The 21,603-nt window shown below is 44.3% G+C and overlaps 2 protein-coding genes across 8 annotated transcripts in view; one reads left to right on the top strand and one right to left on the bottom strand.

Annotated features, from left to right (window-relative positions):
- Nucleotides 1-1,224: 1,224 nt before the first annotated feature.
- wdr3 (WD repeat domain 3) lies at nt 1,225-13,832 on the bottom strand. 4 transcript variants are annotated; one of them, XM_035393410.1, is made up of 27 exons: nt 13,729-13,832; nt 12,577-12,840; nt 12,006-12,215; nt 11,665-11,783; nt 11,423-11,501; nt 11,124-11,219; nt 10,808-10,903; nt 10,285-10,386; nt 9,796-9,893; nt 9,285-9,383; nt 8,778-9,008; nt 8,511-8,604; nt 7,810-7,911; nt 7,367-7,452; nt 6,524-6,662; nt 5,915-5,971; nt 5,698-5,798; nt 5,206-5,317; nt 4,914-5,048; nt 4,450-4,500; nt 4,119-4,184; nt 3,663-3,755; nt 3,367-3,417; nt 3,073-3,116; nt 2,742-2,870; nt 2,159-2,252; nt 1,225-1,869 (listed from the first exon to the last, which is right to left on the bottom strand). In XM_035393410.1, the coding sequence occupies exons 2-27, from the start codon at nt 12,748-12,750 to the stop codon at nt 1,714-1,716; spliced, it is 2,814 nt and encodes a 937-aa protein (XP_035249301.1). In that variant the 5' UTR covers nt 12,751-12,840; nt 13,729-13,832; the 3' UTR covers nt 1,225-1,713. The 4 variants fall into 4 exon arrangements, with proteins under 4 accessions (XP_035249301.1, XP_035249302.1, XP_035249303.1 ...); XM_035393411.1 differs by having other exon boundaries at nt 12,577-12,826; nt 13,729-13,806; XM_035393412.1 differs by having other exon boundaries at nt 13,724-13,772.
- A 425-nt stretch (nt 13,833-14,257) lies between these two features.
- The window catches only part of gdap2 (ganglioside induced differentiation associated protein 2), a 28,867-nt gene continuing 21,521 nt past the window's right edge, over nt 14,258-21,603 (top strand). The window contains exons 1-7 of one of the 4 annotated variants that reach the window (XM_035393415.1): nt 14,258-14,321; nt 15,866-15,909; nt 16,276-16,558; nt 17,623-17,762; nt 19,174-19,327; nt 19,805-19,893; nt 21,432-21,508. In XM_035393415.1, the coding sequence (XP_035249306.1) occupies nt 16,356-16,558; nt 17,623-17,762; nt 19,174-19,327; nt 19,805-19,893; nt 21,432-21,508 (663 nt within the window). In that variant the 5' untranslated portion in view covers nt 14,258-14,321; nt 15,866-15,909; nt 16,276-16,355. The other 3 variants (XM_035393418.1, XM_035393414.1, XM_035393417.1) reach the window with 3 other exon arrangements.

The raw sequence follows: 21,603 nt of genomic DNA on the forward strand, positions 1-21,603 counted from the left end.
GCAACTGTAATGAAATAATGTATCAAATGGAATTAAAAAAAAATCATTTTTCTAAACATAGTAATATAATATTTAGCCAAGTAGTCGCACTAATAATAATAATAATAATAATAATTATTATTATTATTCTTGTTGTTGTTATTTCTAGCAGTCAGGGTGTCAGTAGCAACAGTCTTCAGAGCTGGTGGAGCACAATGATGAGATCTGACAGTTAAGGATAATGCAAGCATTCCTTAGTTCAGCTGTATACAGACAACGCAATGGACCACATATGGATAACAAGGAGGAACATCGTTATTTTCCCCCATAGATGTTTACCGCAGGATAGCTCATATGAGTACTGTCAGGGAGGCTTTCACTGAAAAGAGTCAGTGTGTGTAAAATAAGAACTGAGCTGAGCTTTCCAGTGGCCATGTCTACTTTACTGGGCATTTTGCCCTCTAGTGGTTAAACACGGTCACTGATTTTCACTCTGCATGGTGTCAGGACACGTCTCTTGGACTGATTCCTCCAGTCACAGTAGGGACACATTTTCTGCTTCTATTGTACACTTTCAGTATTGTAGTTATTGTTGCAAACAGGTTCCACCAAACGCTTTGCATAAAACTGGATCTCTGTAATCACGTAAAAACACACAGCCTTATAAAGAAGTCAGATATTTTATACGGAAACGATTTTGAGCTCAGGTGTTAAAATGGCGTGTGTGATGCGAGTAATAAAGTTAATCCAGTTTTCAAACAGGTTGTAGCCGTTACTGAATTTCAGTAGGGCGTTAAAAGTACTCCGCCACCCATGTATTAGGAAAACATCGCGCTGAAAACCGAGACGGAAAGGACTCGGGGATTCCGCCCCCGCTCTCGTACTGAAAAAATATACGCGCCACATTCTGGAAGTCCAGTCGCCCGTAAATTTCCCGAGTGTTGCAAGGGCAGTAAAGTCTGACTGAATCACTCTTCAGTTTAGAGTAACACGGCGGTGAAAGGAGAGCATCTTGGTGGTCTGAGATGTCGGCGACAGCTATGACATCACTCTCTCAGCAGCGCCCCCCCCCCCCCCCACCCCCCACGAGGGCTTCCACTCTGTATCAGTACCAGTTGGCTGGAGTAGAGGAGACAACACAGCCTCTCCGCTCAGCCGCACTGTTCACTGGTATTACTGCGCAAGCCCCATTTCAATGTTTACACTCAACAGAATGAGTGTTTTAAAAAGCTAAACAACACTAGATATTTTTAGAAATCATATTTATCTTTATTAAACCTCTCAAACTTCCTCCCAACAAACTAACAACATTCATGAGACTGTTTTTTTCCCTCTATTTCACTGCATTGATAAAGTGTATCTCATATTGGCACACTGTGCACAAACATATGGGAACAGTTTAATACGTTATTACAAACATTCAGTCCATTCTCCTTATCAATATACACTTCAGAAAAATAGTGACACAGAGGTCTCTCACACTTATAGTAATTGGAAAAAAAAAACTATATCAGTACTATCATATTTGTCCTCTTATGTAAAATAAAAGGAAGCATCAAAAATGGTAAAATGGTGTCAATGGGCAATATAACCAATTTAACTGCCGTTCCGTGCTGGATAAGGTCATAGAATGAGTTCCTTTAGAGGTACTTTAACGTACAAGACATTACAGCACACAGCAATAATAAACTGGCTGCTCTTCTATACAGCAGCAAAAACGGATAGATCAACATTTCAGGTGATTGTGAGGACTGCTCTCTCCCTCTTCTTCCTCTTCCTCTTCTTTTCCTCGAAGCGGTCGGTGGCGTCGGCGAAGAACATCACGTCCTCCCTGCTCTCGATCTCGCGCTGTAGGAACTGCAAGCCTGCGCTGTTGAAGCCCAGGAGGTCCTGAAAGAGAAGAGAGGGGGAGCGTGTCAGCAGCTTCACAGCACAGGTGAGCCGTTTGGTGTGATGTCACAATTAAGTGATTAGAATGTCCTTAACTGAATATTCTAGTGTTGATGTAACAATCGCTACTGGTAATCGAATTCTAGAATACTGACTTGGATTTTTGAAAAACACTCCGAAAAAGCTAGTCTTCAAAGAGTTAAAACAGAACCGTGCAGGCCTACGGCAGCCCCTGCAGGACACTCTGGATCAAGGCTCACCCCTAACCTGCCCAGAGCAGAGCACTTACCCTGATCTCCTGCACTTTGGAGATGGTGTTACTCCTCAGATCATCAATGACAGGCAGCAGCATCTGATTACTGGAGATCTGTCCGAAGTGGACCCTGAGGACACATTCAGAGACAGCTCACTGAGTAAATAAGTAAGTACACCCAGCCATAGACACACAGTGTGTCCTGTACACTCCTGATGCAAATTGATATGACACGTTCAATTAAGAAAATTACTTTTAACTGCAAGTAATTAGCTGTTTTAACCATACAATCTTTGAATCTGAAGCGTAATTAATGCTAGCCAACAAACCATTGTAAACCGGCAGATCAAGTAAAACCGCTACAACAGTTTTCAGACCAGTGAGTTGAAGAGTAAAGCTTTCAGCTTTCATTTCCAGCTCACAGACCTCAAAGATTTTGAAAGACTCGCTGAGAAGACTCGCGAGCCCTGACCACATTGTGACCTCACACACCTGTCTGACTACCGCACCTGACTCTACGGCTGACACACGAGTGTGCGCATGACGGCTACGCGCTCGATCAGCTCCCAGGTGACTGTCTGCGCGCTGTGCGCTGCATAACGGGCCAGGCGGAACCTACCGGAGCAGGAAGAAGAGACAGCGGCACACCAGCTCCACCTCGGAGCCGTCCTGGATGAACCGGTTGAAGAGGGAGAGCAGGTCTGGGATGTACGGGAAGGGCAGGACCAGGAGGGACACCTCCAGCTCGCTGAGGGAGGAGAGAGAGTCAGAGAGAGAGAGAGAGAGAGAACGTAAGAACCAGGGACTGTCAGCGCGATGGAATTCAGAGAGTCACAGAGCAGAGATAATGAACAGAGAAAGACTGAAAGGCAAATGCCAGTCCTGTTTCCCCATCTGTAACACTCCCATCACTTCATCATAGCAAGTCCGGTGTAGTGTTGGCATCGTACCTGGATTTGACTTTCTTGATCACATCCAGTACATAGCGTGAGGGCTAGAAGAGGAGGACAAAAGCACACCATAAAAATGGAAACCTTCATAATGAGTTTCCACCAAAGCAATCCTGCTTAGGTACCTCTGTGTTTCCTCTAAATCGGCAGTGAGCTGGAAGTACTGACCTGATCGTTGCAGTCTTTAACTGCTACACTATCTCATATCTTTAAAAAGTCCAACACTATCTGACATACGTATGCCTGTACATTTCAGATAATATACCAGGTGGAGTGGGTGAGGGTTTCACTTACTGAGATGTTCCCGAAGGCAATGAGGATGGGATTCGTCCTAGGAGGAGGGAGCTATGAAACCAGAAAGAGTGAGTGAGTGACAGAGTCTGCAGTCTGACTGTAGCTACACTTCCATATACTGTGCACAATGGCATGAGTTTGCTGGCATGAGGAAGGGATCCATTCAGGCTGTTCCCGTCACAGCTCAGGTGAGTTACCTGGGCTGCTACAGGCTAGTCCAGGTGAGTTACCTGGGCTGCTACAGGTGAGTCCAGGTGAGTTACCTGCGCTGCTACAGGTGAGTTCAGGTGAGTTACCTGCTTCCCAGCCTCCTCGCAGGCTTCTCTGTGCTCCTCCAGCTTCTTACTCTCCTCTCTGTACAGCTCCACGGCCTCCATGATGCGCTCCGCCTAGGGGGGGAGAGTGAGAGAGAGAGTGAGGGCTGGGCTGCTGTTCTACCCTCAAACCAACAAGGATGCCCCCCTCTTCAACTTTACCTCACCCCCTTTCCTGCCATATCAAATCCATATACACCACTGCTATATACCCTATTCTTCTCTGAAACACCCCCCCCACACACACACACGCACACACACACTAAACTATGCGCCTAGCAATCTTAGTCTCATGACCGTCATGCAGCTTGTAATACTGTAGTGAAATTGTATGTTGAAATTAGCCATAAATCCTCTTATACAGTAGAGTAGATCTATAGGGAAGTGAGAGGGGTTGTTTTCAATGGCAGAGACTACTCTCTAGCAGAGCCTACTCACCGCTTTTACAGTCTCTATGGTTTTCTTTCCCGCTGGCCCTGCCTCCCCTTTGGTCTCTCCTGGAACCTGTACGAGACAGAGCAATTGACCGGACAAAGGTGAGACAAACATAGAGCAGTGAGACAGACATAGAGAAATAATTCTTCTGATAATTCTAGTTTTCATAAGTGCGTTGTGTGTGCCTGCATGTTACAGTTATGTGCACCTCCAATGAGACAGACATAAAGCAGCGAGGCATATACGGAACAACGAGAGAGATCGGTGACACAACACTGACACTTCATTGGTTGATTGATGTCAATGAATCAGAGAGGGAAAAAAAAGTACTCACCACTGGCTCCTCCCCTTTGGCCAAGCTTTCCTCAAACTCCGCCTCTCTCTCCTGGGGACAAGATAAGCATAACCAGTGAGCAACAGCCGGAATGTATAGATTCATAGGGGTGGAAAATATAAGTTGAGACGTTTTTGGCAAAAACAGATTATGTTGACCCCAATATAGCTCAGTTTTTACCCAGATATAGCCTGACTACACCCTAGTTAGCTAGAACACTTTTCAACCAAATGTAGCCAGGCTTTCACCTGAAAGCCTAGATGGTGTTTCACTGACTTTTCACCATAAAAAATGTTCACTGGTTATAGCGTCATTCACTGCTTTCTCTTTATCAAGGTGAAGCTGCATCTTAATTTTGCGGTTTCAGACACTGAATTCACCACAGACAATTCCAGTTTTTTTAAAACCCAGCTGACTCTGTATGTTCTGAAAAACAGGAAAATTCCCAACGCCGTGACCCCCACCATCTCCTTCTCCTCGTCCAGGATGATGGGCTCCCTCGTTCTCTCCCACAAACGCAGCGACTTGTCATGGGACGAAGACACGATGTAGTCTCCGCTGGGGCTGACCGCCAGACACCACACCTCACGATGGTGACCCTGAGGACAGCACGGACAGGAGTTCAAAGGTCAGAGGTCATACAGAAAATTGGAGAAAGACATCTACCTGATTTTAACATTTTTAGAATGGGGACAGTCATCACTGCTTAGTACTGCTTGGAAGAAGATATGCAGAAGGGATGACACTGAATTGTACCTCCAGGGTCTGGATGTGCTCAAATTTGTCAGCATCCCACTGTTTTATTTTCTTGTCCTTCCCAGCTGTGAAGAACAGATGGGTTTTGGGAACGAACTGCAGGAACATGACGCTAAAACAAAAAAAGCAAGATGTGGTAAGAGACAGAACTCTCTAGTAACCTTGGAACAAGTCACTGATCTGAAGTCTCATGATATTTGATATTAGACTTGCACATAGCATGCAAATAACTCTAACATTCATGCATACTTTAATCCGCTTATGAAAACTAGAAATATCAGGAAAAAATGGAAGTCCTAATTCCTTACTGTTTCCCGAATACGCACCTCACTGTAGTTCATATAGAGGACAGAGGATATTCATATACACAGGGACGCATTTTCATGAACGATTATAAATGTCACGTTGTGTGCAGCAGCTGCGCATCCTTCGGGCTTATCTGTAATCCCGTTGCTGTGTTCCTGCCTCGCCAGGGTACTTCCTGTTTATTACCTGTCATCGTGTGCGAACATGGATCGGTGGCAGTCCCCGAAGTCCAGCCCCCAGATCTTCACGTTCCTGTCGGCAGAGCCCGTGGCAATCAGCGCGCTGTCCTGGGAAATGGAAAAAGAGACCCAATAATAACTCATCTATTTATGCGCACACGCACACAGACGATTGGCTGATTTACCGATTGATCGATCGGCTGGCTGGGTGCCTGAACACTCACGTGAGAAATATCCAGGCACAGCACAGGGAGCTTGTGTCCGTAAAGAGAGAGGAAGAACTGAAAAAGAGAAAAGAGAATGAAAGATGAGACATCCGACTGCCATCGCGCCTGTACCCATAGGGTGGGGCCGCACTGACCCATGCCTGGCTATGTTCATGGACATGTAGCGCTCCCCTGAAGGAAGAACTGCACACAGGTGAAAATCTGGCATCCTCTAAGCTATCACATGTAATGAGCCAATGAAGGTGAGTGTCTTATAACCTTGGAGTGAGACAGTAGGGCAGGTGGGTATTTGCTTATACCTTAAGTGTGTCAGTATAGAAGATCTTGACAGTATTTGCTTAAACCTAAAGTGTGTCAGTGTAGAAGATCTTGACGGCATTTACTTATACCTTGAGTGTGTCAGTGTAGAATATCTTGATGGTTTTTGTGTATACCATAAGTGTGTACGTGTAGAAGGTCTTGACGGTATTTGCTTATACCTTGAGTGTGTCTGTGAAGAAGATCTTGACGACATTTACTTATACCATCAGTGTAGAATATCTTGATGGTTTTTGTCTATACCATAAGTGTGTTGGTGTAGAAGATCTTGACAGTATTTGCTTATACCTTGAGTGTGTCGGTGTAGAAGATCTTGACGGTGCAGTCCAGCAGGGACACGGCTAGCAGCCTCTGGTCAGGGCTGTAGCGCACACACAGCACGCCCTCGTCCAGCTGTAGCGTGCGCGTGTGTTTCACCGTCAGCCTCCTGCAGCAACACGCAAGCAGCGTGTGAACATGGAGCCAACTAGGGATGGCGTGTTCCATTATCAAACCTGTTTGATTATCTTTTTTAAATTTTGAATATCAAATTAAGGGTTTGAACTTGTAATCCGGCTGCCTAGGTGATGTGGGTAGCCCAGTAGCGCAATATCAAAGAGACTGGTAAACAACAAGCCATGTTGTTGTTTTGTTTGGTGGAAATACTGTTAGGTAGTTCATCTGTGAGTTATGCTATGCGTGGTCGGCTATACATTACAAATGAGCCAATTTGAGCAAATTTGAACAAATTAATTTTATTTTTGAGATTCATTAAATCTCAATTTTTGGAAAAAGTGACAACCCTAGAGCCAACACAGCACTAATACCATTCTGAACACAGAACTACCTGTGCTCTTAACACAGGACTACCTCTGTACGGAACACAAAACTACCCAGTTTATCACTGAGTGCCCGTGAGAGTGCCTTATTAAAACTCACAGCAGAGTCCTACTCTCTATTAAACTGGGCTTGCTCCCTCTTGCTCTCTCCTTATAGTTTTTGCTCTCTCTCTCTCAATTCATTAGCTGCCTTCCAGTACCTCAGGTGTTCTAAGTTTCTAAATATACAGTAAAATGCAGCCGTCATCCCATTTTCACACTCCTGTGAAGTGGCCGCTGACTCTGAAAGGTTGGGGTCAGAATCGGCGCTTACTTGTTCTGTCCAGACTCCAGGTCCTTGATCAGCTCAAACTCCCAGAACTTCACGGTTTTGTCAGCTCCACCAGTCACAATGCCTCTCTGAAAACACACACACGCGCACACACACGTGCGCACACACACGCACACAGTGCAGTATAACCTCATCAATCAAAACAGTAAATACAAAGATGGAACATAAAGTACAGGCATTACCAGAGGGAGAAAACTATTGAGACTGTAGATAACAGATATTAAACAGACTGTCAACCAAAGACGGCAAGAATAAATAGGCGGTGAGTCCTAAGGGTTGTTACTGTGAATATACTGGTGCGCGTATAGCACAGCTGAAGACAACTGACTGCTGATTTTGCTTTCGTGTCAAATATACACCCAACATAAGACTAAGACAGGCGGACTTACACAAGCAGACAGGCAGCCACACTGAGAGACTCTTACCTGATCAGGAGAGAGGCAGAGGGACCACATCTCGCCGTCGTGGGCGTCCGTGGTCTCCAGCAGGCGTCCTGAAGCTAGGTCAAAGATCTGGATCTTTCCGCTCTGTGGGAAATTATCTACAGTCTGGGCACAGTCTCAGACACACCTACCTAGAATGAAACCCTCTCATGTGCTACGTTGTGCGAGTCGGGACTAGGGACGGCTATCTTTTTTATTTTACTGATACCGATGCTAAAACTATACTTTTAAATGATAGAGGTCCCTACACCGATACATTCTTTAAAATAAAGCGCAAACAATGACATTAAAGAAGTCTGTATTTATTTGAAAGGCAAAAAATTGTACAAGTTAGTTTTATTTAATTGGTTAAATTATACATTATACTAATAATTTATACCTTTTCACTTTTATCATTTTGACCAAGTTTAACATTAGCTAGCTTGCTGATGGTACCTGCTGTCACTGACTGAGTGGACAGGGCAAGTGTAACTTTAGCTAGTAAAGGTGTATGGCACCGATATCTATGTTGTAATTCAGTCTGGTAGGTACCGTTCTTATGAGAATTTATGCCATAGTGGAATTAGGTTTTGGAACCAAAGCCTAGTCAGTACACAGCTGGATCTCGATGAGACACCTTTGCATACCTTCCCTGTTAAAGCTCAGATTTTTCTGCTTTGTGAATGAACAGTGTGACGTTGTACCTTGGTTCCTATGATGATTTGTCTGTCTCCAGGAATGAAGAGAGAACAGAGAGCGTACTCGCAAGCCATGGTACGGATCACCTGTAGGGTAGACCTGAGAAAGGCAGAAAGACATCATGTGACTTAAGAGAAAAACTTCCCAGATGGATCTGAACACTCCTTGAGCACACAAGTTCCCAACGGACCCTTGACTGGCCCTTGATGGACCCCTTCAAAGCGTCTGTGGTATGCTCCAGTCGGATGAATCGGATCCCTCCTGGGGCTCACCTGTTCCACACTTTGACGGTCTCGGAGGAGGCAGACAGCATGGCGATGTTATCGGAGCTGAAGGCCAGCGTGCGGACGTCTGTGCGGTGCCCGCTCAGGGTCAGGCGAGAGGTCTTGTTGGCTTGAGGGCTCTTCTCTGTGGTCTTCAGGGTGTACGTCTCCACCGTGTTGTTCTGGAGCAGGAGGGCCACCTTCATCTCCCCACTAGGGGACAGCAGGCAGTCCACTGACCTGAGGGAGAGAGAGAGAGATCTCCTATCAATCAATCAACTCAGCAACCCCCACCCTGAGATTAAGCATTCCACCTGTCAAAGGTACAGAGGCACAACTCTGATATTAATCATGTAACTTTTACACATTTGCACATTTGTAACTGGTGCAAGTTCTAAAATAATCCTCATCCTGAGCAGTTTCCCACGGTTTACTGGGATGAATATTATGGGACAACTGAAAGCAGGTGAAACACACACTGGTGCCCATTTGGTGCCCACAAGTCGCCCTACTTACCGAATCTTGGAGGAAGCTTTGATGTTGGCCATCCTCACGATTTCATCTCCCAACTTCCGCTCCACCTGGGGTTCCACGGCCTCCTCCCCCCCTTTAGACCTGAACCAGGGGTCAGGGGTAAGCAGAGGTCGCCTCTCCCACAGACACGTACACCACTTCCCACATCAGTCATCACAGCACTTACACTATGCTTTATGGCTGCAGTACCATTGCAAAGCCTTCATTAGAGCCATAACATTAGTCTGTTACATCACTGACTATAACTGGACACCACCAAAATCTAGAACAATGTTTCAAACAAATATGTTAGATAAAACAGGCAAAGGCAAATCAAATGAGAAACAGAACCAAAAGTGAAAGGTTCATTGCAACAAAACCTTTTCAAATAACACTATTCCATAACTGAGTAAGTGTATACTCTGCATTGAGACTGCGTGGTTAAACCATGTGACCCTGCTGTGATGTCAGTGTGATCTCTCAGGGGTGTCCATCTGATGTTCCTGAGACTTACCTGGCTGCCTTCTTGGCTTTTTTCAGCTTCCTTTCCCTCCTTCTCTGGACCTCCTCTTGCGGGAGCACAGTGAACACCTCAAGGACTGCGTCAGTACCCTGATCAAACACATGACAGAATCCACCAATCAGTGATCACTTGTCTACAATGAACGGCTGTCCCGGTGAGAGAGGCATCACAGGGATGTCAATGAATATCCAATATATTTGCATTCTCGTTTGAAATTTAAAACTCAGGATAATGTAACCAAATAACAAGTATTTATTTAACTTATTTAATGTCCCATAAAATATTTATTCCTATGCAATTTTGTTCATGTTAAAACTTCTAAAACTAAAATATGTGGATGTGCTGTTCAAGTAGATAAAGCGAGAACATGTAAATGTTTATGTCTCTCTGTATTCTAGATCAGGGGAAGGAACTTCACACAACTTTGAAAAGTATGGCCAGGGTAGTAGGAATGCACATAGTAAGTGGAACTATACTCACATGACAAGCCAGAACCTTGGCCTTTGCGTCAGTCGTCATGGAGACGACCCTGTCTCTGGATTCTCTCAGAATAGACCCAGCTTTCTCACAGCTGAGGATCCTCTATGGGATGGTAAACAGAAGGCATGTAATGTCCTTTCATTATGAAACAAACATACGCACATACTGTATGCAATGCATGCAGTGTCTGTTGGGTTTCACTCTGCTTCACTTTTTAAGTGAATGGCATCAAGTGTTCTGGGGCCATCTATTAACAAAGGCAAACCCTGAAAAAACATAATTTCCCATCCCTAATATATGGTTATTTGAAAATGTAGTAAAACATTTTCACATTTTCAGATTTTGTGAATTTCAGTTGTAGTACATAATTTCAATATGTCTACAGTGCCAGGGAATAAAAGGAATGTCTAATATTCACTTTATGGTATCAAAGAGTGCATTGTGTACTCTGCACCGACTACTAAAGACCTCAGGATATGTATGTGCATACAGAGACATGTGGGGAGCAGCGGTCACACAGTACCTCCTCAGGGCTCTCGTCAAGACCTTCCTCTACCTCATCATCTTCATCCAGCAGACCTTTGACCTTCTTTACCCTGGGCTCCCCGACCTCCTGCCCCTGGGTCAAACAAACCCACCACACCCATCAGCTCAACAGCAAATCTCCCGCAGCACCATTCTGAGGTCACACTTCAGAACACTCTCCAAAGCTGCTATGACACTGCTATGCCCCGTTTATAAGAGTCAAAAAACACTGGACACATGTGACCCTTTTGAGAGGGCACTCTGTATTTCATTTGTGACAGAACACTGAGCATTTCGGGTGTTGGTCTCCTCACCCCCTGCAGGTAGCAAATGTCCCAGGCCCTGAGTTCACTGTCGGCCGAACCTGTGAGCAGCCTGCCCTCCTGGTTCAGCAGCGCCATCCCCCACACCTGTGAGCATAACAGAGGTTCAGACATCCAGTCTGCTCTCGCACAGATGTGCAGCTGTCCAATCATCTTTTGCACAGATGCACAGCTGTCCAATCGGTTCTCACACAGACACACAGCCATCCAATCGGTTTTCACACAGCTGGCTTCATTGATACACCCTTCATTGAGGGCTTGAATTATACCTTAGAATGTGTAAACCATACCTCGCTGCGATGGCCGACCATGGTTTTGAAACAATGCTGTGTGTCCAAATCCCACCATTTTACAAAAGTGTCTTTTGAGCTGGAAAAATAGAAAATGGCACAAATCAGTCCACGCAAAACAATTACAGACAGGTCAATCTTGTAGTGGGTATCTATGCATTTTACGTCACCAAATGTGTCTTTAACAGTACTTGAGTTGATTTAAACGCCTCTGTAAATGAACAGTAATTCTGTTGCATTACCTGGTGACCAGCAAGTTCCTGTCCTTAAGAAACAGAGCCTGTGTGATGGCATCTTTGTGTCCTTTCAGCCGGTAGAGACCACACTCATTGATGACATCCCACACAATCACATCCGTGTCCTGTAGGATAACATACACTGCGTGTCAACCACTGAACACACAGCAAGCATTGTCTAGTCAAGGTGTTCCTCAATCTAAGATATGCATTGGGTTGCATAAGTAAACATGAGACCCAGTGGCTTTTTTCACTTGCACAAGCTTTTCATTCCACGAGTTTCTCGTCACAGTTTTTCATGCATGTTCTGCTTGCTTTTCACACCTTGCTGTGGATTACAAGCTCACCCTCGATCCGGTCACGAGCCTCGCACCCAGCGCATCATATCTAATGACCGTGACCGCAGACTTGTGACCGCTGAAGGAAACGTTGCTCTCGCCGTTCAGCAGGCTGAAGATACGGACGGCGCCGTCTTCGTAACCGACGGCGACATGGACGCCGTCAGGAGAGGGACACAGATAGGTCACCTCCTGTTTGTTTCCCTGGAGAATCAGGACCTGAAAATGAAAGAGGCAGAAGGGATTCACTCAGTCCAGACACAAGCCCACTGGGGTCTTCAGCCCTGTATAACTGACTTACGTGCTCAGCCCTGATAGGAGATGTTTAATTGTCTCAATAAAAATGCTTCATTAACATTAAGAATTACTTCATTATTCAGGTATAGAAAAGCTGTCATTGTGGATCTATCCCTTCAGGAGAAGGCTGATAAGATCTGTGGCATTTTGGCCGTCCAGGATAAGGGCTGAACAGTCTTGCTCAATTTTTTTTTTTTTTTTTCGTTCACCTCTAAGACAATGGGGGATTAAACACGCACAATATTACACAAACACCGCGTGAAATTCCAGCTGTAGTGCTCACCTTCTCTGCTTTCCTCACGTCCCATATAAACACGTGTTCACAGGCCGCTACGGCGACGTAGCGTCCTTTCTCGCCTCCTCTCAGAGTGACATAGGCAATGTTGGCCTTCTGGCTCCCGATCACTCCGAAAACAGCACTGGCAGTGTAGCGCAAGTACTGCTTGGTCAACCCCATGGAAAGCAGCCACACGCAGCCGTCAAGCACTGCAGCTCACAGGAAAGTCGATGTGTCTCGTTTCCGTGGTGATTACCTGTATTGAAAGTGCTATACAAATAAAGCTATTATTATTATTATTATCAGAGAACAATCCTGTCAAATTACGAGGAAACGCTTACTGAAGGAACTTTGTTAAGCACCTCGCTCAAGTGTAGGATAACGGTGTCCCACTCGGCATTTGAACCTGCATACAAGGGCTTCAATGAAGCCCTGTTCAAGCAAGTCCTACAGGGTTGCCTTTCCACCACAACATTCTACATCCATTGCTTTGGCAACTATAGCAGCTACTGTAATGTACACCAAATCTCAATATTTTACTGTAATCCTTTCCTAGATATGACTATGGACGGACAACATCCACTGACAGCGAATCAATACGTCAAAACAAGATAATAAAGAAGCTCCTGTTTATAAGGTGAATCCATATAAAGCAATGCTTCCAAATGATAATGATAATAAATAATACTTACAATATCAATACATGGATTTAAACGGACCTGGATCAGCGGATGTATATGATTTACATGTGAAAATGGGAATCTAGTTAACTGTAGCAACCTAGATGACGACCTGGGCAGGATTTATTTAGCTTGCACTTTTAGTTAGTTACACTTCCTCGATTCCTGGTCATATGAATTTGCCAATAAGCTGCTGCACTTATGTGGCATAAGTAAGTAGCTAAGTAACGTAAATAATTGCTAGCAAGGTAGCAATTTCTGGCTCGTGGAGTAACATAAGCACACGTGGTGTTTCTCTGGCTCACTGAGTTCCCTAGCGAGCTAGACACACTAGCTAACGTAACTAACTAGGATTATGTATGAATTTACCAACAAATTAAAGCAGGAAGATCAGATATCTAAACATCTTGCTCTACTTCCAGGCTAAGTAATTAACTTTAGTAATATAAATGAAAATTAACGTGAAAACATACTGTACCAGAAAGCTTGTGCAGTTTTGCCGCACCGTCAGTGAATAGAAAAAACTTGGGGTAAGCAATCAAATACTGAACAATCGATTGGAGTCGAGCGAAGACTATTAATTGTAGCCCGAGGTATCAATATTGTATAACATTGGTCCGTGATATATATTTATAAATTGAGCATTAGATATGTAGATTCCATAAAGGACAAAGCAGTGCGTATATTTAGAAAACAAGTGAAGTTTTTTTTTAACTTCATTTACTCAACTATGAGTATCTTGTATCGGATAACTTAGTCTTGTGAAGGGCAACAAAAAGTGAAACAAATGACTATAATGTTGTGAACAATAAAAGGTAATTGCTTGGAGTCTGTCGTATTAAGTGTTTAATGTTGACTAAGGAGACATTTGCCTGTAATTATTAAAACATGTATAACTCTGATTATACTGAAATTAGAAATCAAGCTCTAATATTATGGCGTCTGCCGAACGCCTGCGTTTTGGGCATTGGTGTACACTACAATAACAGTCCCTTAATGTCTTTCAGGAAGCGACGAGAATGATGCAGACTGTTCTGCCGCGAATCAGCTGACGGGGGAAGATGTTTGTAGGTAATGTGGTGGAACCGGACTTTAAAATTTTATTTTGCAATCATGTGCTAAGAAAATGCAAGTAACGCATTTCCAGAACTGCCACAAAGACGTAGCTGCTACTTGCTTTGTTTCAAGAGAACTAGAGTAACTGTTGGCTTACCATTGTGATTTTGCGGAGGATTAACTAACGTTAGCTAGCTTGCTACTTATCGATAGCTTAATTAGCTTTTTGGCTAGCTGCCTGCGTTTGTTTTGAGGAACTGAACTGGGTATGTTTGTGTGCTTAAATAACTACTTCTTTCCTCTTTGATGGCTGGCTAGATCGTCAGCTGACATGTAATCTCAAAGTTCAACATATGAACTTAGATTGTTTTCTAACACGTATGACTAGTTAACATGGCATGTTTTGTTCATGAGTTCAGTGTGTGTGGTTAGTGTTAGCTAGCAAAGCAGTTGGCTTGCTAACTGTTTGTGATCAGTGTTAGCTCCCCAGCATTGACAACACAATCAATCGGGTTTGGTCTCCGATTGTATAGATCGCTACGAAGTCAACTAGCAGGCTAGCAAAAATATTATTTTTGAACAGATGTTAGTTCACGTTAGGTTAGCCTATCTGGCAAATGTCATGGTCACATCTGAGTTCAGTTACCGAGATCTTTTGCTCTACAGCAGAGTTTGATAGTGAAAGGTTCCACGTTAACACATCAATACAAATAACTAGATAGGTGTCCATAACACAATGCCGTAGCTATCTCGCTACAGCTTCTATATTAATAGTATATAGCTTTAGGTTTATTTCATGGTAGCAGCCAAACTTTGTATAACAGCACAGTTGTCATTACTGTTCTATAGTGTAATTTAGGTTTCATTTTTTTTTAAACAAATGTCTTCGTTAAAGATTATCTGGTTCAAATTTTACGCGATTTTGGTGAACGTTATCCTGCTTTCTTTCAAGAAATAGGTAATCGCAGTATGTAGAGGCAATCTTGGTGTAATTGTACTGAATCCGTTTACATGCCATTTTATGCCAATGGTCCTTTGGTTTTGCTGAGAATCTGTATATTCACTTTCAATATATGAATTTTAATTGGAAAAAATAAATACAATTTTACATAGGCAGAGGCCTACAAACCAGAAAGTCTTGTATGAGCAAAAATTCATATTGAGAGCTTATTTTAGAGAACCATTGATTAGCTAACTTGCTCTCATGGTTTTTGCTCTTGTTTTTCAGCTGTGTGTAAAACTGATGTTTGCCCCTTCTACAGTTAACCTAATTTATAAAACATTGAATTCCCTTTTGTAAAACTGATGTTTGCCCCTTCTACAGTTAACCTAATTTATAAAACATTGAATTCCCTTTATTAGATTTGACACATAAGATTAGTTTTGGAATTCGAAAGAGACTTGCTTATAAAATGTTATAAAAGCCACATTTGGAATTTTACTGAATATGTCTGTTGTATGTTGTCCTGTCCCTGAAAATGACCTTAATTCTTTGGAAATCATAACTGCATACAACATGTTTGACGTCAGCACCAGGTTGAAATGATCTCCTCTTGCAGGAACCAGGTACATGTGACATGACCCATATGGCCTAGAAAAGGAGGTGAGCATTGAATAATTTTTCGGTACCTTCCACAAATTTAGCAATTTATGTGTTATTGCTGGTTGTATTTAAATGTTGTAGATCTCTGACTTCATCCACTCTGTTTGCATCTGGTGTAGGGTGACAGAGGGATCTATAAATCCATGTGCTTGATGCCAGGTTTAATCATTTGGACTTAAATTGTTTTGTGTATGCAAAGAATGAACCGTGCAGACATACAATTTGCCTTAGAGTCAGGGTTGAGAGGATGACAGCCAGATTGTACGGGACTCATTATGTGTCCCTAGCTTGTGATTGGAGAACAGTCAGCGTGGAATCTCATGACTTTCTGCACACACTGTCGCCCCTGTGCCCATCCACCGGTAGGCAGACTGCACTGAGCTACTGAAGTCTTCCGCCGTCGGCCCTGCGTTGGCTCCCAGTCGGCTCCGCGCAGGCCTAGCGCTATGGATCCCCTGGGAGCTCGTTCGCAGATCGTGGACGTCCAGACTCTGCCCAGCTGGGACCAGCCTTACGAGGGGGGCAAGGAGGGGGAGGCGCGCCCCGGCGGCAAAACTGGCGATCTGACCGATGGTCAGAACTGCCTGCAGGGAGCAGTCACCTCGCCCTTCCCCTTCAGAGATGACATCAACAGGAAGATTGTGCTTTTGTGAGTCTGTCCGAGTTGCACAATCTTTCTCTTCCTCGAGCTGTGGGGGCTTTTTTCTTTCCTTCTGCTTTGGTCAGTTCCCAGTATCAAAGCATTCACTCCTTCCCCTCCAAGACATAAATCCTCTTTGTTGAGCTCTGCAGCACATGACATGCCAGAGGTGCTAGCTCTCAGTGCAGCATGTCTGGGATATGCTCACATTCCCAAGGAAGCACTGAAAATTTCCACTCAGTTTGAAGGGAAAGTGTTCAATTTGATCTTTTCAGTGTTTGGGGGTTTGTAGTGAAATTTAACCCTGAACCTGCTCCATAAAAGGCTGAAAGCTCTAAATCACCTGATAACTGTGCTTGGTAAACCTTGTGCTGCTGGCTTTAAAAGCACTTTACAGCTCAAACAGTTCCACCTGACTCATCGTTGCACTGGTTGGACTTGGAGGCATGTGACCGATCAGCATGCACTCGCTGAGCGTACGTTTCTGTGGCTTGGAATATGATGCAATGTAGTCCACTTTAACTGCATTACAATATAAATGTGCATATTTGCAAATTTTTTGTGTGGAGGGGTAAATTTGTGCGACTTTGAAACAGCTATTATATATACTTATTAAACTCAAAATTGTATTTATGCTGTGCATTATAGCCTCAAAACTAAAAATTTAAAATGGGGATATTGCATCATCATTTTTCTGAAGGGACTTCCCGCCCTCTTTTATTGTGAAATGGTGGTTTAGTGTGTTGTTCATACTTTCATTCAGCCTTCTTCAAATGGTTTTAGGAATGGATTCTGGTATGTGCTGACTGGCTACTAACAGTGCACAGGCATTTTTGATGATTTAATGGAAACGTGTTGCTTGGCTCATGGCCGCAGTACAGTTTCTCAAGTGCCTCCCTGCAGAGGAAACTACTATAAATAACTACAGAGGGATTCTGATCAGTGGTACATTTTCTCTTGCCTTCATTACAACTAGTTGGCACATTATCATATTTGAAAGATACACACACTGAAAACGTGAATCGTAGCAGTTTGGAGAGCTGACCCTCGTTTCTCCTCCGCCTTCACCATAGCACTGGAGACGTGGCACTGTTGAACTGCACGGCGATCGTCAACACCAGCAACGAGATGCTGTCGGACAAGAACCCCATCTCAGACAGCATCCACAGGCACGCCGGGCCCGAGCTCAGAGATGAGCTGCCCAAGCTGAAAGGTAGGGGGCGCCGCTGAGCCCTGATCTGGGATCAGCTCACCTTGAGTTGCTTCTAACATCAGCTCTTGTGTGATAAAAGGGCTTGGGCTGGCAGAGCTGAGTCTGTTCAGTCAGGCTGTCCTAGAAGCAGGCCACTGTTTATTTCTCCCCTCCCCCCCCACTTTGATGTTACCGGGTTATATGTCGATTACCTCCATGTAAGCAGAATTTCTCTCTGTATGGGTAAGAGACTGAAAGGCAGATCCTGTTCCAAATGCTAACTGCATTGTATGGACGTGCACTTGGAGAACCAGAGGCACTAGAACACTGAATCAAACCAAAGCCTTTTGGAGAAAGCCACTTCTGTCCAATATGGCTGCTCAGCTCAACACGAGGGCCGTGTCCGAAACGGCTTGCTTGCCTACTATTGAGTATACATGTCGTGTACAACTTGTATACAACTTGTATGCTCAGTAGTAGGCAAGTGCGCTTATTTAGACATGTCCAGGTTCTGAGAGGACAGCAGCACACGTCTTTTTTACAGTCCTGATCTCGGTAGTATAGGAGTTGTGTTCTGTGCTTCGGTCAGAATGAGGATCAGCTCCCTCTGAATCATTCCCCGGAACCCAAAGCACGTTTGTGGTTGTACAACAGAGAGAGGAATACTCAGGACCCTGCAGTTTGAGTTTTGATTATCTGCAGTCACACCAAGGAAATGGGAAGAGAAAGCAAAGGAGTAATTGTATTTTTCTGTCTCACTGTGTGAAAGACACTTACGGGACAGTTTTTAAGTAATCACGTGTGTGTGTGTCTGTTTGTTCATCGGCAGTTAGATGGAGGTGTTTTGCTTAAGAGCTGATTCAGCAGGATCTGGCAGGATATGTACACGGCTGGATCAATGTGGAATGTGATAAATATATAATTTTGATGTGAAACTGCTGGACGCAATAGAGAGTCTTATCCCAGTGGCCCTTCTGAACTCAGAGCGGAGTAGTTTTTTGGATGTATGGGACACGGAAAGTGTAGTTCCAGTGTACGCCGAATCACTGCCTGCAAAAACACTGAAGGCTCTGGCACTGAAGAAACCACTGCAGTTACTTGTGATGACGTTTACCCACGTGTGACCAGTCTAGTGATGTAAATTTATCCGCTTTACCATGTGCGTTTTCCCGCCAGTTCTGCATCTAAAGCCCCCATCTGCACTGGATTCGTGCTCGTTCATCAGTAGGTGGAATTCATCTGCAGTGCCCATGTGTAAAGTGCACCTTTTCTGCAATCTGTTTCTCTTGTAGCTGTATTCTGCCTGTTAAGCTGGACAGCTGTTTGGTAGCGGTAGTGATATTTCACTCATGTAAAGCAGTGTGAAATTCACCTGTATGTGTATTTTTGACCTTTAAAAAAAAATATTTTTACCTGTTCCCCCCCCCCGAAGGCTGCCGCACAGGGGAGGCTAAGATGACCAAAGGCTTCAGCCTCGCGGCTCGCTTCATCATCCACACGGTGGGACCCAAGTACAAGGCCAAGTACAGGACGGCTGCCGAGAGCTCTCTGCACAGCTGCTACAGGAACGTCATGCAGATCGCCAAGTACGACGCAGCTGCACCTTCAGTATCCATCCGTCCATTATTTATACCCGCTTATCCTGAGCAGGGTCGCGGGGGGTGCTGGAGCCTATCCCAGCGTGCATTGGGCGAGAGGCGAGAGGCGGGAATACACCCCTGGACAGGCCGCCAATCTATCGCAGGGCAGCACCTTCAATACGCATAATATTACAGTGCACTACATTAGGTTTCATATTACATTGAATTGAATGCATATTACATTTGTTCGCTATATTTATATAATATAAATGAATAGACATAACTCTGTAAAGACTGGCCTGTGTTGCTGTGCAGTGTTCACAAGCAGGTACGCCAGAGTGGTCTGGTATTCCACGCCGATCAGGAGATGCAGAGAAATTCTGTGTGCCTCAATGCAGCCGCTGTTCATGGGTGTAATGTGCCTCCGTGACTGGAGTGGACTGAATTGCGAAGTGCTTATATCTCTCTCTCTCTGTCTCCTAGGGAGCAGGCCATGGCATCGGTGGGATTCTGTGTGGTCAGTACAGCCAAGAGAGGCTACCCGCTGGAGGATGCTACTCACATAGCACTCAGTAAGCCTGGAGGCCCCTTTTGGACATGCACTCGCGCACACGCTCGTGCACACACACACGTGCACTCACACAGTCACACACATGCGCACACACACACGCACACGCACACACATACGCACACACACACACCCATGTGCACACATGCACACACACACACACACACACATGCACACACACACGTGCACTCACACAGTCACACACATGCACACACACACATACGCACACACACACACCCACGTGCACACATGCACACACACACACGTGCACACACGCGCATGCATGCACGCACGCACACACGAACACACAGTGAAATACGGCGCGCAGGCACAGTGAAATAAATGGGTGCAGCAAGCTACATTGAACTCTGAGTCACTCCCATTGCGAAATGGCCTACACTCAAAGGTTTGAAGGCTTCCTCATGTAATGTCATTTGCAAATACTTTTCCTTTGAAATAATGCCGTTTGTGTTAATGCATGGCTGAAGAGCTTGTTTGCTTATCGGCGTGATTAATGGGCTGCAGATCACGCTGTAAGTGTACACTGACTTTAAAGTGTTTGCTCTGGTCCGAACAGAAATTGGGCTGGAATTAGAAGTGACTCATCCATCAGCAAGCAGTGATAACCCTTTCATAATTAATCCACACGAAGGCGAACTGCATTGTTGCGTTGTGATTCCATGTCAACCCGTTCAAGATCCATAGTGCCCTACCGACAGATCTTTAACTTTTAAGACATTTATGGTGAATAATATCCAAACGTCTGCTGTTTCTCTATGGGAGAGAGAAGTACGGTACATGAAAACGATGGCCTACTGTAACATACATCACAAAAATCATTTTTTATATCGTATTATTTTATTGGAAACCTGCTCTGATTTACAGTGATGTACATGACATTTATTAAATAAGACTTTTTGTATCTTCTGTGCTTTATCTCTACAAAAAATAAGAGGAGTGTCCCACAACTACAGACTCACACAAAGTTTATTTTATAAATCATCAAAAATATACAGATGAAAACTTACGATGACTATTCGACAGAAAATAAAGTTGGAGCACTCTGATTTAGTTGTCCTCTTTATTATCCAACTTTCATTGCAGGTTTTCGTCTGTGTATTCTTGATGATTTATGAAGTAAGCACTGTGCTGAGAGCTGTGCTTGATGTAGCAGTGCAAGTTTTTACAGTCTGCTACATGTGGCGTGAAGCTGAGGGCAGTGGCATTGTGAATAAGGGAGCCGCGTTTCTCCTAAGAAGGAAAAATATAATTAGAGGTTTTTTATGATTTAAGTGTTTCAAGTGTTATCCTGTTTAAAAAAAATCTTTGAAGGTTACAATTAAAAACACGTATATTAAGGCCCAAATTAATTGCAGTCAGAAATGGGGCCATTTTGATTGGTGTTCCTGGTGATGACAAATATCAGAGTAGACTGATTGACTGGTTGACTGGCTGGTTGACTGACTGACTAACTAACTGGTTGACTGACTGACTGACTGACTGACTCGCTGGTTGACTGACTGCTGTCTCCTATCCTTGCAGGGACTGTGCGCAGGTTTCTGGAGAACCACGGAGAGAGTATAGAAATGGTGGTGTTTGCTGTGACAGAGGTGGAGGAGGTGAGCTGGATTTGTACACGTCTTTATTATCCTCTTCCACTCATGTTTGGGGTGTGAGAATTCCTCATCTTATTAGTCACGGTAAAAGTGACAGT

This window comes from Anguilla anguilla, chromosome 15 (assembly GCF_013347855.1).
Source record: "Anguilla anguilla isolate fAngAng1 chromosome 15, fAngAng1.pri, whole genome shotgun sequence".
NCBI classification, from domain to species: domain Eukaryota; kingdom Metazoa; phylum Chordata; class Actinopteri; order Anguilliformes; family Anguillidae; genus Anguilla; species Anguilla anguilla.